General features: G+C 46.0%; 1 protein-coding gene across 8 annotated transcripts in view; it reads right to left on the bottom strand.

Annotated features, from left to right (window-relative positions):
- Positions 1-17,845, bottom strand: part of ptprk (protein tyrosine phosphatase receptor type K) — a 740,572-nt gene that overhangs the window by 89,226 nt on the left and 633,501 nt on the right. For 4 of the 8 annotated variants that reach the window (XM_038799792.1, XM_038799790.1, XM_038799793.1 and 1 more), the window contains one exon: positions 10,342-10,526. In XM_038799792.1, the coding sequence (XP_038655720.1) occupies positions 10,342-10,526 (185 nt within the window). Of the gene's footprint in view, positions 1-10,341; positions 10,527-11,519; positions 11,532-17,500; positions 17,537-17,845 lie in introns of all 8 variants that reach the window. The other 4 variants (XM_038799788.1, XM_038799787.1, XM_038799786.1 and 1 more) reach the window with 2 other exon arrangements.

The following is a 17,845-nucleotide window of genomic DNA, read 5'->3' on the forward strand; positions in this document are numbered from 1 at the left end:
CTCAGGCAGGTCATGTGTGTGTCTGCCAATTGGCTGAGGTCAGTCATGTGACTGCTTGCCGATTGGCCGAGAGGTCAGTAGCCCCTCCTACAAGGTGGGGTATAAGGATATAAGAACCCGTAGCAGCCGGCAGTCGGCCTTTCTCTGCAAGTCGACTGCCGGGCACACTAGTTCATTAAAGCCTGATATTTGGAACTTCTTCACGACTCGAGTCCAATTGATGGTGCATCGCGCAGCTCAACGTGTACCCTCTCCCCCGCATATCTGAAATGGTCAATCAGATAGTGCAATACAAGGTTTTCTCCACAGTAGACCTTAAATCAGCCTACCACCAGCTACCCATTCGCCCAGACAACCGCAAGTACACTGCATTCGAAGCAGATGGGCGGCTCTACCACTTTCTAAGGGCTCCCTTTGGTGTCACAAATGGGGTCTCGGTCTTCCAATGGGAGATGGACCGAATGGTTGACTGGTACGGTCTGCGGGCCACGTTCCCATACCTTGACAATGTCACCATCTGCGGCCATCACCAGCAGGAACAAGACACCAACCTCTGCAAATTCCTCCATACCACAAAAATCCTCAACTTAACCGATAACAAGGACAAATGCGTGTTTAGCACTGATCGCCTAGCCATCCTCGGCTACGCGGTGCATGATGGAGTCATTGGCTCAGATCCCGAACTTATGCGCACCCTCATGGAGTTTCCCCTCCCCCACTGCCCCAAGGCCCTGAAACATTGCCTGGGCTTCTTTTCTTATTACGCCCAGTGAATCCCCAATTATGCCGACAAGGCCCGCCCACTAATCCAGTCCACTGTTTTTCCCCTATCGGCAGAGGCCCGCCAGGCTTTCAGTCGCATCAAAGCAGACATCGCCAGGGCGACGATGCACGCAATCGATGAGTCCCTTACCTTCCAGGTCGAGAGCGATGCATCAGACGTAGCTCTGGCTCCCACCCTCAATCAGGCGGGCAGACCCATGGCCTTCTTTTCAAGCACTTTCCACACCTCAGAAATCCGCCATTCCTCCGTCGAGAAGGAGGCCCGAGCCATCGTCGAAGCTGTGTGGCATTGGAGGCATTACTGGCCGGCAGGAGATTTACTATCCTCACTGACCAAGGTAGCCTTCATGTTTGACAATGCACAGCGGGGCAAAATTAAGAATGATAAGATCTTATGGTGGAGGATCGAGCTCTCCACCTATAATTACGAGATCTTGTATCATCCTGGGAAGCTCAGTGAGCCTCCTGATGCCCTGCCCCGGGGAACTTGCGCCAGTGTACAAGTAGACTGACTCCGGACCCTCCACGACGACCTCTGCCACCCGGTCCTTCCACTTTGTTAAAACCTGCAATCTGCCCTACTCCAGCGAGGAGGTCAGGGCCGCAATCAGAAACTGCCAAATCTGCGCGGAGTGCAAGCCGCACATCTACAGGCCAGAGAAAGCACACCTGGTGAAGGCTTCCCACCCCTTTGTACGCCTCAGCGTGGATTTCATAGGGCCCCTTCCCTCCACTGACCGCAACACGTATTTCTTAAACGTGATTGATGAATACTCCCGGTTCCTTTTCGCCATCTCCTGTCCCGACATGACAGCTGCCACCGTCATTAAAGCCCTCCACAGCATCTTTACCTTGTTCGGTTTCCCCACCCACATCCATAGCGATAGGGGGTCCTCCTTCATGAGTGACAAGCTGCGTCAATTCCTGCTCAGCAAAGGCACTGCCTCCAGCAGGACGACCAGTTACAACCCCCAGGGAAACGGGCAGGTAGAGAGGGAGAACGGGATGGTCTGGAAGGCCCTCCTACTGGCCCTATGGTCCAAGAATCTCCCAGTGTCCCGATGGCCGGAGGTCCTCCCCAATGCACTTCACTCCATCCAATCACTACTGTGCAAGTGGATTACATTTATTGCCTTGCTTTAACCTTGCTGCTATGTTTAATATTAAGGTTCTGAAATGTATCTGTGAAAAAGATGTTAAAGGGTTGAGGGAATGAAATGAGAGCAGATCTCTGTGTCTGTTAGTGCAGAGACAGCAAAGATGAATGTGTAAAACCTTGTCAACTGAGACAATGGGCATTGGAATGTGAAAGAGCTGACTCAGGAGCACGAGAGGGAAGGAGATAAGGAAGTCGGACCTGATGGATGGATAGGATAAGAAAACCGTTAGCAGCAGCAGTATTAGTGAACGTGCTAATGATTATGTTATAGTCACCACCCTACCTCAGGATAATAATTCCATATAAGTGCATGTTCTGGATCCTTGCCAAATCATTGGTGTATCTAGGAATTTAAGGGGACCACCTCTAAGCTGTGATTGTATAAAGGGACAGTCCGTACTCTGGGACTTTGGCACTTCTCGAAGGTGGTTCCCCGACTACTTAGAGATTTGTCCCGGCCGTGAATAAACGAATATTCGTTACCAACGTGTTCGAGTGTTTTACTTCTGGACTGACAGACGGCTATGTGAAAGCGCAATTCACACTACTACCAACGAAACACCTCAGGAACATCTCCTTGCCTTCCCTAGGAAGTCCTCCTCAGGGACCTCGCTCCCAACATGGCTGGCAGCCCCCGGACCCGTCCTACTCCGCAAAGATATACGGGTCCACAAGCCGTCCCACTGGTCGAGAGGGTACATCTCCTCCATGCTAACCCCCAGTATGCCTATGTGGCTCACCCCGACGGCCGACAAGACATGGTCTCCTCCGGGATCTGGCCCCCGCTGGATCCCCACCCCCCCACCAACCCCAACGATCTTTTCACCAGCGCACACCACCGGAGCCCCCTTCCCAGGAGGATCCGTCCTCCCACTGGCCCCATCCGGATGTGATGAAGCTGAAGACGACACGCTCCCAGAGCCACAGATGCCCGAGCCGACGCCAGCATCACCGCCAGGACTGCGACGATCGCAGAGGACGACCAGGGCCCCCGACCAGCTGATAGTCTCATTGTAAAATGAACTTGTAAATAATTGTCTGTAAATATGTGTATTGCATGTAAAGGCACCGAAGGGTACCGCTATAATCTCTACCACTGTAAAAGCAAGGCCACCACCCCCAACGGACTCTTTTTTAAAAAGGCGGTAAATGTGGTAGGCTATATTAGGGGTACCGCGGTACCTAGGTGCGATGTACCTTATACTGTAGTATGAGTGGTAGAATCTGCCTGCTGGTTCCACCCAGCAGGAGGAGCATAAGAGTCTGTGCTTCACCCACAGCAGTCATTCTGTACCGGAGCTGCTGGGGTAACTACTTGTTCATTAAAGCCTTCAATTGGACTACGATCTCGCTTCAGTAGGGGTTGATCGTGCATCAAGCTAAACCCTTTGTTGTGTAATTAAATGCTTTTCTTACAAGTCAGGCCGCAACGGAAGGTCCTTGGTCTCGCCCGTAGATTGACACTGGCCCACTGGCAACATCACAAGAAAGTGTGCATTTGTGGTCATTGACCAGTTTACTAAGTTGACAGAGGCACTTCCTTGTTGGTTGAATAGTGCACATACTGCTGCAAAGATATTGTTCAGTGATGGATTGTGTAGGTGGGGGCTTCCCTTATAGGCTGACAGTGGCCAGGGAATTCTCTTTAAAGGGAAGTCTTTTCTAAAATAGAACAGTTGATGGGAAATTTGGCATGAACTGTATATATCTCTGGGAGTATTGAGCATTGTAATAAAACATTAAATATTTTAAACATGAAAATGTTGAAATAGCTATGTGTGGCTAACCGCACTCAATGGGTAAACATGCTGTCTCTTTGCTTGATGGTAACCTTATGCCTCATAGAACGAGAGGGATGTTACCTATCAGGTTATGACTCGAAGGTGAATGAGGGTTCCAGGTCATTTGATATTGATTGGTACAACTCCTCTTACACATCACTTCAGTAACTCTAAATGGTTGGAACAGACTATGAGTATATGCTGTAAATTAATGATTTTGTCGCAAGGAATATTGGGAAATCTATAAAGACCTGGCTAAAAGGCATTTTGATCAATATTTTGAGTATTAAACGGGGGAAAAAGTAATGGCCATGAACTATGGTAAGAAAGAAAATGGAGTCACGTAAGTCAGGTTAAAACTGCAAAAAGAGTAAATACTGTGTGTTATAGGGCGGCACGGTAGCACAGTGGATACCACTGTTGCTTCACGGCGTCAGAGTCCCAGGTTCGATTCTCGCTTGGGTCACTGCCTGTGTGGAGTCTGCACATTCTCTCAGCACGTGGGTTTTGTCCGGATGCACCGGTTTCCCCCCAACAAGTCCTGAAAGACATTCTGAATTCTCCCTCGGTGTACCCGAACAGGCGTCAGAGTGTGGCGACTTGGGGATTTTCACAGCAACTTCATTGCAGTATTAATGCAAGACTACTTGTGACAATAATAAAGATTATTATTATTGATCTTCTTTAGATAATGTGAAGTCTTCAAGATCAGAGGCTGAGAAGAAACAGACCTAGTTGTATGCATTTTTAATAAGTATTTATAGTGGAGGGGGAATTGTTTCTCTCAGACACGAGGTGGGAATCTGTATTTGGCATCATCGGTGCCAAACACTGATGTAGCTTTAAGAAAGAACACGTGGAGTTTGGGAGTGAGTTGAAGTTATAGCTCGGACAGACTTATGCTCCAGTGAGTCTAGCTTCGCAGTAAAAAGAAGCCAAAACTACAATGCTAATTGCAAAGAAGGTGGCCTGAAGACGAGATGTTCCAGAGCCTCCAGTCCAAGATACAAGTTTTGGTTTAGTCGTTAGAAGGGAAACCAAAGTTCCCATCCTGATTTTCAGGACGGAGGGCTAGAAGGAGCATCTTCAGTTAGAGATACAAAAGTTAGGTTACTGTGGAAGTGAGGAGAGCTCTTTCCATTGGTCAAGAGTTGTAAATAGAGGGTAAGTTGTTCTTTGTGTTGATTCAAGTTGGGCTAAATGTTGTAATGCTACCTGCAAAAAGGGTTAAAAATAAGGGAGCCTCACCCATTGTAATTTCCAAGCATTAGCATCTGTCATCATACACTTGCTGGGGGAAGTTCATCAGGAGAGTTAAGGTTAAGACACTTGCCAGAAATAGGACACTGGCTTGGAAGTTTGCATTCACATAGGACTTTGCCAGTCAGCTGGTCGTTGTCAAGGGTTGAGAGGTCTTTGTAAAAACACAGTATTAGGCTGTGAACACAGTGGGTTCAAGTAGTTGCTGGGTATGAGAGGCCGAGAGAGAGAGGGAGAGGCCGAGAGAGAGAGAGGGAGAGGCCGAGAGAGAGAGTGAGAGGCCGAGAGACAGAGAGAGAGAGGCCGAGAGAGAGAGAGAGAGAGAGAGGCAGAGAGAGAGAGAGAGAGAGAGAGGCAGAAAAAGAGAGAGAGAGGCCGACATCAGGAGAGAGAGGCCAACAGAGAGAGCGAGAGAGAGAGAGAGTGAGGCCGACAGCAGGAGAGAGAGAGGCCGACAGAGAGTGAGACCGACAGAGAGTGAGACCGACAGAGAGACAGAGAGAGAGGCCGATAGAGACAGAGAGAGAGGCCGATAGAGACAGAGAGAGAGGCCGATAGAGACAGAGAGAGAGGCCGATAGAGACAGAGAGAGAGGCCGATAGAGACAGAGAGAGAGGCCGATAGAGACAGAGAGAGAGGCCGACAGCCAGAGAGAGAGAGAGAGGCCGACAGCCAGAGAGAGAGAGAGAGGCCGACAGCCAGAGAGAGAGAGAGAGGCCGACAGCCAGAGAGAGAGAGAGGCCGACAGCCAGAGAGAGAGAGGCCGACAGCCAGAGAGAGAGAGGCCGACAGCCAGAGAGAGGGAGAGAGGCCGAGAGAGAGAGAGGCCGCGAGAGAGAGAGGCCGAGAGAGAGAGAGAGGCCGAGAGAGAGAGAGAGGCCGACAGCCAGAGAGCGAGAGGCCGACAGCCAGAGAGAGAGAGGCCGACAGCCAGAGAGAGCGAGGCCAACAGCAGGAGAGAGAGAGGCCGAGAGAGAGAGAGAGGCCGACAGCCAGAGAGAGAGAGAGAGAGACCGACAGAGAGCGAGAGAGAGACCGACAGAGAGAGAGACCGACAGAGAGAGAGAGAGGCCAATAGAGAGAGAGAGGCCAATAGAGAGAGAGAGGCCAATAGAGAGAGAGAGAGAGAGGCCAATAGAGAGAGAGAGAGAGAGAGAGAGAGAGAGAGAGAGAGAGAGAGAGAGAGAGAGAGAGAGGCCGACTGCCAGAGAGAGAAAGGCCGACTGCCAGAGAGAGAGAGAGGCCGACTGCCAGAGAGAGAGAGGCCGACTGCCAGAGAGAGAGAGAGGCCGACTGCCAGAGAGAGAGAGGCCGACTGCCAGAGAGAGAGAGGCCGACTGCCAGAGAGAGAGAGGCCGACAGCCAGAGAGAGAGAGAGGCCGACAGCCAGAGGGAGAGAGAGAGAGAGGCCGACAGCCAGAGAGAGAGAGGCCGACAGCCAGAGAGAGAGAGGCCGACAGCCAGAGAGAGAGAGAGAGAGAGGCCGACAGCCAGAGAGAGAGAGAGAGAGGCCAACAGCCAGAGAGAGAGAGGCCGACAGCCAGAGAGAGAGAGAGGCCGACAGCCAGAGAGAGAGAGGCCGACAGCCAGAGAGAGAGGCCGACAGCCAGAGAGAGAGAGGCCGACAGCCAGAGAGAGAGAGGTCGACAGCCAGAGAGAGAGAGAGAGAGAGGCCGACAGCCAGAGAGAGAGAGGTCGACAGCCAGAGAGAGAGAGAGAGAGAGGCCGACAGCCAGAGAGAGAGAGGCCGACAGCCAGAGAGAGAGAGGCCGACAGCCAGAGAGAGAGAGGCCGACAGACAGAGAGAGAGAGGCCGACAGACACAGAGAGGGAGGCCGACAGACACAGAGAGGGAGGCCGACAGACACAGAGAGGGAGGCCGACAGACACAGAGAGGGAGGCCGACAGACACAGAGAGGGAGGCCGACAGACACAGAGAGGGAGGCCGACAGACACAGAGAGGGAGGCCGACAGACACAGAGAGGGAGGCCGACAGACACAGAGAGGGAGGCCGACAGACACAGAGAGGGAGGCCGACAGACACAGAGAGGGAGGCCGACAGACACAGAGAGGGAGGCCGACAGACACAGAGAGGGAGGCCGACAGACACAGAGAGAGAGGCCGACAGACACAGAGAGAGAGGCCGACAGAGAGAGAGATGGAGGCCGACAGACGGAGAGAGAGAGGCCGACAGACAGAGAGAGAGAGGCCGACAGACAGAGAGAGAGAGGCCGACAGACAGAGAGAGAGAGGCCGACAGACAGAGAGAGAGAGGCCGACAGACAGAGAGAGAGGCCGACAGACAGAGAGAGAGAGAGGCCGACAGCCAGAGAGAGAGAGGCCGACAGACAGAGAGAGAGAGGCCGACAGACAGAGAGAGAGAGGCCGACAGACAGAGAGAGAGAGGCCGACAGACACAGAGAGGGAGGCCGACAGACAGAGAGAGGGAGGCCGACAGACACAGAGAGGGAGGCCGACAGACAGAGAGAGGGAGGCCGACAGACACAGAGAGGGAGGCCGACAGACACAGAGAGGGAGGCCGACAGACACAGAGAGGGAGGCCGACAGACACAGAGAGGGAGGCCGACAGACACAGAGAGGGAGGCCGACAGACACAGAGAGGGAGGCCGACAGACACAGAGAGGGAGGCCGACAGACACAGAGAGGGAGGCCGACAGACACAGAGAGGGAGGCCGACAGACACAGAGAGGGAGGCCGACAGACACAGAGAGGGAGGCCGACAGACACAGAGAGGGAGGCCGACAGACACAGAGAGGGAGGCCGACAGACACAGAGAGGGAGGCCGACAGACACAGAGAGGGAGGCCGACAGACACAGAGAGGGAGGCCGACAGACACAGAGAGAGAGGCCGACAGACGGAGAGATGGAGGCCGACAGACGGAGAGAGAGGCCGACAGACAGAGAGAGAGAGGCCGACAGACAGAGAGAGAGAGGCCGACAGACACAGAGAGAGAGGCCGACAGACAGAGAGAGAGAGGCCGACAGACACAGAGAGAGAGGCCGACAGACACAGAGAGAGAGGCCGACAGACACAGAGATGGAGGCCGACAGACACAGAGATGGAGGCCGACAGACAGAGAGAGAGAGGCCGACAGACAGAGAGAGAGAGGCCGACAGACAGAGAGAGAGAGGCCGACAGACAGAGAGAGAGAGGCCGACAGACAGAGAGAGAGAGGCCGACAGACAGAGAGAGAGGCCGACAGACACAGAGAGAGAGGCCGACAGACAGAGAGAGAGAGGCCGACAGACAGAGAGAGAGAGGCCGACAGACAGAGAGAGAGAGGCCGACAGACAGAGAGAGAGAGGCCGACAGACAGAGAGAGAGAGGCCGACAGACAGAGAGAGAGAGGCCGACAGACAGAGAGAGAGAGTCCGACAGACAGAGAGAGAGAGGCCGACAGACAGAGAGAGAGAGGCCGACAGACAAAGAGAGAGAGGCCGACAGAGAGAGAGAGGCCGACAGAGAGAGAAAGGCCGAACAGAGAGAGAAAGGCCGACGGACAGCGAGGGGCCGACAGCTATGGAGAGACAGGTCGACGGACAGCGAGGGGCCGACAGCTATGGAGAGACAGGTCGACAGCCAGGGAGAGAGAGGCCGACAGAGAGAGAGAGAGAGAGAGAGAGAGAGAGAGACACAGACCAAGAGAGGGAGACCGCAAGAGAGACAGACCGCAAGAGAGTTGATCTGTGAGACAGACCGAGAGAGAATGTGAACTCTCAGCAGTGAGCTGTGAGCACATAAATTCAGCAGTGAAGATGAGCAAATAATCTTGACTGGGAAGAGTGGATTGGAAAATTATCCACTCAAGTTGAAGTCTTAATACTGCAAAAGGATTTTTATGTACGTTAGAATTTCCATGGTTAGTTAAAATGTCAAAGAGCATCATCAGGCAAAGGGAACACCCCAGAGTATGGAATGCACTGGAAAGACAGACTGATAGGCATTGAACTTGTGTATTGAACCATACCCGAATGATGAAATGTTAAGTATTAATCTTTGGGCAGCAAGGTGGCACAGTGGTTAGCACTACTTCCTCACGGCACCCGAGGTCCCAGGTTCGATTCCGTCTCGGGGTCACTGTCCGTGTGGAGTTTGCACATTCTCCCCGTGGGTTTCGCCCCCACAACCCAAAGATGTGCAGGTTAAGTGGATTGATCACACTAAATTGCCCCTTAATTGGATAAAAATGAATTGGCTACTCTCAATTTAGAAAAAAAAAGCATGAATCTTTATTGCACAACAAACCTTGTTTGTTTGCATTCTGCACAAGTGATCATCCTTTTTACTAATATGGCTATTCCTCAACAAGAATTTTCTTACTTTGGGGTTTAACATAGGTTCCAAATCCCTACAAGTGCCTTGTCATATGAGGAGAGATCGCGTAGACTAGGTCTATTTTGCCTAGAGTTTAGAAGAATGAAAGATGATAATTAAAATATATAAAATTCTTAAGGTAGCTGTTGAGAGGTTGTTTCCTTTGGCTGGGTGACTGGAAATGGTGGTCATAGTTTGAGACTAAAAAGTTGGGTATTTAGGACTGAGGTTGAGGAGAAATATCTTTATTCAATTTCTCGTAAACCTTTGGAATTTTCTATCCAAAAAGGCTGAAGATACTCAGTTGTTGAGTATATGCAGAGGTTGATAGATTTTTATACAAAGGGAATGAACAATATAAAGGATATAGGGATAGTTTTGGAAGTTGGAATTGATGTTAAAAAAATAGCCATGATCTTACAGAATTGCAGAACAAGCTTGAAGGGAATACATTTCTTAAGTGAAATCTTATTACAATGAGGCAGGTTTTATCAAATTAAACGAGATTGAATCTGTAAGTCTGTATATTAATCCGATATTGGAATAAACTGCTTCATAATTCAAACCCAGACTGCATCGTCTACCTGTAACTTAAATTACTTTCGGAAAGATTGAAGATCTACAAATTGAATAGACAGAAATCCTATGCAAATCACAACAAGCGTTTCATTGTTGCACATCAGCTTTTTGCTATTGTAGAATAAGGTTATGGGCAGTGTGATTCAACTTCTAAAAAACTAAGATTCCAGACCACTTGCAAGGTTGATTGCGGCCATTGAGCCCATGAAGACAGATCCAATTTTATTATTGATGCCCAACAGTATTATGCAAAGCTAGATTGGAGGAGTTAGTTTTCAAGTAAAATAAAAAATTTAAGATCACCATGTTTGAGATTTAAATATTACTCTAGATTAGCAAGCTCCAAAGGATCCAGACACATTAGTGCTTAATTTCATTTGAGAAAGCTAAGTTTTAAGTTACTCACTACATAACTATTTACAAGTCTTTTACAATATTTTTACCTCGTATTCCTCTTTGAAACCATAGCTCTCTGATGTTTTCATCAAGTTGATATGCTGCAATAAGTCTGCAACACGAATAGCAGGATGGAGCTGGCCAGTTTGGTATGGGGATTCCGTGGGGTCACAGTGATAACGGGGAACATCTAATAATCTGCTTGACTCTGCTGATACTGTGTGGTTTTCATCTAGGTAAATAAAGAATTATTTATTAAATGCACAACTCCTCTATAAATTGTCTGAACACAATCCAGTACTGGAGGTAAATAAAGTGCAATTTTAGAGATGTCCATTTGTTGTACGATTCAAGGAAACAATTACATAAACAGAAAGAAGTTTGAGATGGATGTAATTGAAGTCTTGATTCACTTAACTCTTCCATTATATATTTCGACAGGATAAACATGATCAAAAGTTATAATTTAAATTTATTCAGAATCCAACTTCCTAATCATAATCAAATAAATGACTATAGGCCCCTTGAGGCAAATGCCATGCATACAAAATATCTAAATAACTTATCTTCCATATTATTTTCTCCAAAACATATGCATGCATGAAAATTGTGGTGCAAGATATTACAATTTTGGAATCTTCTGTTCTTGGCTTCAAGTTTAAACAAAGAATGAATATGGAAATATGCAAGATTCTTTAATGGGCATGTTTCACTATTTATTTCCAATTCTGTTAAATCATACACCTGGCATGCCTATAAGTACATGCAGATAATTTTAAAATATACATAAAAGGTGGTTTACATCCATTTAACATGAAATGTGTCCAATATCATAATATCACAAACAACCTAATGTTCTGAATGCAACATTTCCCTTCTTGAAATCTGAGCACCAATCCAGATGATTATTCAAACCAGTTCAGAGCCTGTGCTTGCACAGTTATTGGCTGAGCAGTCAAAAAAGGGCATTGCAGTAGTTGAACAATCCATTCCAGGAAAAGGGGGGTCAACTGAGAATGAAAGGCATAGGTCTGTTGGCATAGGTCTGTTCAAACAGTGGGTACACACCATTTATACTTCAATATTGATCTCTGTCCAAATAGCCATAGGTTCACAAATCCCACCTCAGTTTGAGAATTCTTTGACAAATTTGCATTTGACCATTTCATGTAGTTTCTACACATCCTACATCACGTATTGTTAATTTGCAAATTGCACAACTCACCAGCAATGGGCACTTTGTAGAACAAAGCAGCAAAATAGAAAAATAATATAAATTAAGGTTCACATGTACATTTCAAAATAATAAATGCATCATGTAAATCTGTGCAATTTTTAATTGTACAGGTATAAACTTTAATATAATTCATATGTTTATTGTTCGACTCACTTAAACCTTTTTAGGGCTGAATCCAAACCAATTTAACAGGCTATATTATTTCTCCAGCAGTTAGGTTTGTCATGAAATAACAGCCATGTAATAAACAATGTACCCCCAGGACTATGACAGCACTCCAACATAATGAAGAAGTTGAGGACATTAGGGTGTGACAGATTACACACGTTTTAAACTGTCCTGCAACAGGATTGGGATCTGGTCCTGAAGTTGGGGCATCCTATGTCCTTTAAAATATAGTCCTGGTTTTTGCATTGTGTGCAACCAGCAGAAAATGCACATTATGCAACTGCAATATAATAACATTTAGAGAAGAGCAATGTACAGTTATGTTAATAAAAACAACAAACAACTCTGCCACACAATAACAGGCACTGCAAGAGCAATACATGCCACATTACATGACCATGCCATTATGTGAAATTGCAAAAATAAATTTCCAAAATATTTTGATCAAATCTGAGATAGTTTGACAGAAGAATAACAATTTAACAAGTCATTACTCAAGTAAGGATCATCATTGAAAAACTTCAAATAAAAATGTGGCTTGAAGTAAGGATCATCTGCGTAGGAGATTTTGCTGGTCCATTCAAAGGGTTGAAAACATAAGAAAGGCATAACTGGGTCGGAGGCGGCTTTTGGGCCAATATATCCAATGCACAGTATATTATAGTCAATCATGTTTTTTGTTTTCAAAACTTGGCCTTATTGCTCAGATTAATATTATGCACTGTACAGTATAAAGTCACAATGTTCAGCAACTGTAAAGTGCAGCAGAATTCTTCTGGAATTTCAGATTTATGGAGTGCAAAATTAAGAAAGACCAAAAGACATAGGAGCAAAATTAGGCCGTTCGGCTCATCGAGCCAGCTCCGCCATACAATCATGGCATCAGAAATGAAGAATGCCAAAAAGCAGAGAATGACTGCACCATTCTCTTCCCCGCAACCTGGTAAAAGGAAATAGAGCAGCAAAAATAACTTATGGGCATGTCGCATTTCATGTATTTAACTGTCTTTTTAACATTAATGGAATTGAATTTGTAAAATTAACATGTTTACAGCGCGACAGGACACAGAGCATAGAACATACAGTGCAGAAGGAGGCCATTCAGCCCATCGGGTCTGCACTGACCCACTTAAGCTCTCACTTCCATCCTATCCCCATAACCCAATTACCTCTCCGCACCTTTTTGGACACTAAGGGCAATTTAGCATGGCCAATCCACCTAACCTGCACGTCTTTGGACTGTGGGACGAAACCGAAGCACCCAGAGCAGACACGGAGAGAACGTGCAGATTCCACACAGACAGTGACCCAGCAGGGAACCATATCTGGGGCCCTGGCACTGTGAAGCCACAGTGCTAGCCATGTGTGCTACCGTGCTGCCCAGGAGTTCGTCATTAATACACAGATTTCCTACATGATGAGCCCAAATAATCAGTTGAAATAGCTTTTGCATACTTTTCTCCAGTTATTTATTTTAAGTGAACTTCACAGGTCAAGATTGCACGTGTTCATGATTTGATACAGTAGAACTTTGCCCACGTTCAGACCACGAGTTGAATTTCACTGGGCAGCACGGTGGCACAGTGGTTAGCATTGTTGCCTACGGCGCTGAGGACCCGGGTTCGAATCCCGGCCCTGGGTCACTGTCCGTGTGGAGTTAGCACATTCTCCCCATGTCTGCGTGGGTTCTGCCCCCACAACCCAAAAGATGTGCAAATTAGGTGGATTGGCCATGCTAAATTGCCCCTTAATTGGAAAAGATAATTGGGTACTCTAAATTTTTTTAAAAATGAGTTGAATTTCACTGGCCCCTGGATAACTGGCCACATGGGGTTGCTGGTAAAATGGTGGTAGGCCAAATCAGGATGGCTCCCTGGCACAGTCTTGCTGTTAGACCATTTTACCAGTGGCATGACTGGAAGTGAAGAGGCTGACTGCCTCTGGCTGCTGGACTTATTTCAATAATTAAGGGTCTCTCAAGTGGCCGTAAGTAGTTTCCCACCATGTGGGTAGACCACCAGCTGCAAGGGGGTAGCTCCCCTTAGGATATGGGGCCCTCAGAGCTGAAGGGTCCCTGGGGGAACCCGATAGCAAAAGCCACCCCCATGACCCAATGCCACCGTTGGAATCTGCTTGCTTGGTCTGCGGAATTAAAAATATTTCTTCCTCCCCTGCAAGGACTGCTCAAAATGTAAATGTCTTTCCATCCTCCTTGCAACTTTACTATCGCAAAACTACGTCATATTTTTTGCTATGGGTCATAGATTATAGCTTCAAAAAATCAATATAAAGTATGGTAACTGTATTGTTATACAGGGATAACAATCTCTATAATTTAATCAAAATTCTACTGCTGTGCCACTATGGGAATCATTTTTTAAAATTTGGCCTAAGTGCCTTTAAGCTAAAGGTTTCACTGTAATGTTTATATGTGGCAATTCCTCTTGCAATCTGTTAATTATAAGTGCTGAAGTTGCATTAAAGGCATTGGTGGATAGTCTACAAATTTGGAGTTTTGATGTAAGGGCCGAATGGCCCCCCGCTCCTATTTTCTAAAATGTAATTCAGCAAACGCTCAAGAGGTGATGATCATTTAAAAAACTCAGTAGCAGAAGTTTTACAGGTGACAAGGACGTGTATTACCTCGCCTAAATGGTCATTTTATACATCTCCAACAAGCTACTCAAAAAGGGGTGGACATTTCAGCTGAGCCCAATCCTGTCTTTACTGTGCATCCACACATATACGCTGTAGAATTGCTGTTTATCAATGGTAGAAACCATCCCTGCTAGCACACATAGAAGCTCTAGGACCAAATGCATAACCTCAGTTGCCTTCATAGCTGAGAATGTTAACTCAGTATAAACTTTGAATTGAGGCCTTGTCTCAGGTCTTCCTGATTGAACCATCGGATTCATTCATCATAAACTATGTAATTCAAGTAAACTCACATACATGATATAGAAAGGAGGAAAGGGACTTAAAAATAAAATCAGCTGAAACAATTGTCCTCATGAAATTTCACAATTGCATAGCCATTTTAATTTTGCGCATTACTCCTAATCAATTCCACACACTGGGTGATTCTGAATTACAGCCCTCATTCTTTGACCAGGAAAACAACATGGAGTTGACAGATGTAACATGGGAAATGCAAAACACACAACTGAAGCGGCAATAAGTAGGAAATTGAAGTAAATTCCATTGGAGTTTGTATCTGAACATTAAACTTCCCTGTAGTATGAAATTTTAGATTCTACCCCATCCATTCAATTTCCATAAAAATAAGGATTATTATCCTTTTCTATGACCTACGAAATGCTCAGAGGAAGAAAGGAAAAAAATAAAGCACTGCTGTTAGGGGCTTTCCATTTTACATTTGGAAATACCTCATTAGTCCACGAGGACAAATTAGGCAATTTGTCTAGGACAAGGATCTAGGAGGCATTACATCTTGCCTTAAGAACTCTGCCTCAGTAGTTACCATAAGCAGAAAATTGGAACTTTTCTTATATGTCCAGATTGTTATTCTGACTAGAGGAACTTAACCATAGCTTTCAACTGGAAAAGCCATAAATATACTGTTGCTTGGTGTACCCTTTGTAAATTCATCCTCAGAAATCTTTGACTTTCATTTCTTCTTCTTTAGTGAACGGAAAGAAAATTTCAAGGCCTGCAACACTTTTGACGGTCTCCTTGGAGAAACAGAGTAATATTGACTTTTGTAAGCTACATAGAACATAGAGGGTGTAGAAGGATGGGTTAGTAAATTTGCATATGACACGAAGGTCGGTGGAGTTGTGGATAGTGCTGAAGGATGTTATAGGATACAGAGGGACATAGATAAGCTGCAGAGCTGGGCTGAGAGGTGGCAGATGGAGTTTAATGCGGAAAAGTGTGAGGTGGTTCACTTTGGAAGGAGTAACAGGAATGCAGAGTACTGGGCTAATGGCAAGATTCTTGGTAGTGTAGATGAACAGAGAGATCGCGGCATCCAGGTACATAAATCCCTGAAAGTTGCCGCCCAGGTTAATAGGGCTGTTAAGAAGGCATATGGTGTGCTAGCCTTTATCAGTAGGGGGATTGAGTTTCGGAGCCACAAGGTCATGCTGCAGCTGTACATAACTCTGGTGCGGCCGCTCCTGGAGTACTGCGTGCAGTTCTGGTCACCACATTATAGGAAGGATGTGGAAGCTTTGGAAAGGGTTCAGAGGAGATTTACTAGGATGTTGCCTGGTATGGAGGGAAGGTCTTACGAGGAAAGGCTCAGGGACTTGAGGTTGTTTTTGTTAGAGAGGAGAAGGCTAAGAGGTGACTTAATAGAGACATATAAGATAGTCAGAGGGTTAGATAAGGTGGACGGTGAGAGTCTCTTTCCTCGGATGGTGATGACCAACACGAGGGGACATAGCTTTAAATTGAGGGGTGGTAGATATAGGACAGATGTCAGAGGCAGTTTCTTTACTCAGAGAGCAGTAGGGGTGTGGAACGCCCTGCCTGCAACAGTAGTAGACTCGCCAACTTTAAGGGCATTTAAGTGGTCACTGGATAGACATATGGATGAAAATGGAATAGTGTAGGTCAGATAGGCTTCAGATGGTTTCACAGGTTGGCGCAACATTGAGGGCCGAAGGGCCCGTACTGCGCTGTAATGTTCTATGTTCTAATAAAGTCTGTTTGGTGTATTCTTTAAAGGCACGGCACAAATAAAAATATATTTTGTTGTGGTATGTTGACAGGTGTGACAAAGTGAGACATTATTCTAATGCTTTTGGTCAATGCCACAAATATCATCCCCAAGCCTCCAGCGGCTCCCTGGTAAATATTTGCACCTGAACCAGAATGTTTGCAACCGTTGTATTTCATTTGACTTCTAATCACATATCCATGCCATCACTAAGATCACCTACTTCCACCTCCAAAACATTGCTCGACTCTGCCCCTGTCTCAGCTCCTCTGGTGCTGAAACTCCCATCCTTGCCGTTGTTATTTCCAGACATGACTATTTCACTGTCTGGGCTTCCATCTTTCAACTTCACTGTATCGAAGTTCAATTTCCAACAGATATTGAGTGTCAATTCTATCAAGATGTCTACTTCGAATTCTCGGCTCGTCAGAGAATATCCAAAAGGATACTGGATATCCTTGCTGCAAGCAAACTGATCAAGCCAAAGCTTTCTCTTTTGCAAATGTTAGGGTGGCATTCACACTATTGAAGGTCTTGCTAAGTCTGAAAATGGTACACAAGGTTAATGTGTATCTCGGTGTTTGGAAAAGATAGTAAAATTGAGTATTAAAAACTGAGAAGAGATCAGTGGAGAAAAAATGTTGACTTTTATTTCTTCATCATGTCATGTCAAACATTTTATTGCAAAAAGGCCTTAAAAATGACAATAACTTTGTTTGAATTTTTAAAGTACCAATGGGTGATTTATTTTTCACTCTTTCTCATCATTCCCAGATCCTGTTCAGGTAAATTCCTATTTTTCATGCAGGTTCAATTTTAGATATCTACACTATTTCAAATATTTTGTTGGTTGCAACATTGGAGCTTATTTTCTGCAGACTAAAAATGTTTCCAAAACCCAGTGCTGGGAAGAAAACTATTTGTGATTGATAAATTTATTATTTTTTCTCCTCTCACTCTCTCCATCATGAAACCACCATTTCTACTGAAAAAAGCAGAGTGCCTTCTCCACTCCATTAAACATACACACAGTCACAGCTTGTTTACATAGCTATTAAACATGCAAAACACACAAAGTCATGCATCAGTTGAGGATATAGGGTTCAGTCCTCACCTAACACAGCAGTCGGAACAAGTGGATCATTAGGCACTGTAGGAAAACATATCTCATGAAAAAAACAGACCTGCATCAATTATTTTTTATGACAGAAGTGACATATTATTTTGAACTTCTGAAATTCAGTGCAAAGAGAATTACAGGTCAACCATTTCAGACTTTAATATAAGCTCGTGAAAAAGACCAGCATTAAGGCTGCTTGCATCCATAGATAAAATTCGGAAGTGCTTTCTGCTAAAATCCTGTTTGTATTAAAAAGCAGTAGCAAAAAGAAAAAATGTAGACTATTAATGGGATTCAGACAGATGGTCAATTATCTAGCTGATTTAGAAATTAGACAGG

The sequence above is a fragment of the Scyliorhinus canicula genome, chromosome 6, assembly GCF_902713615.1.
Source record: "Scyliorhinus canicula chromosome 6, sScyCan1.1, whole genome shotgun sequence".
Lineage (NCBI taxonomy): Eukaryota > Metazoa > Chordata > Chondrichthyes > Carcharhiniformes > Scyliorhinidae > Scyliorhinus > Scyliorhinus canicula.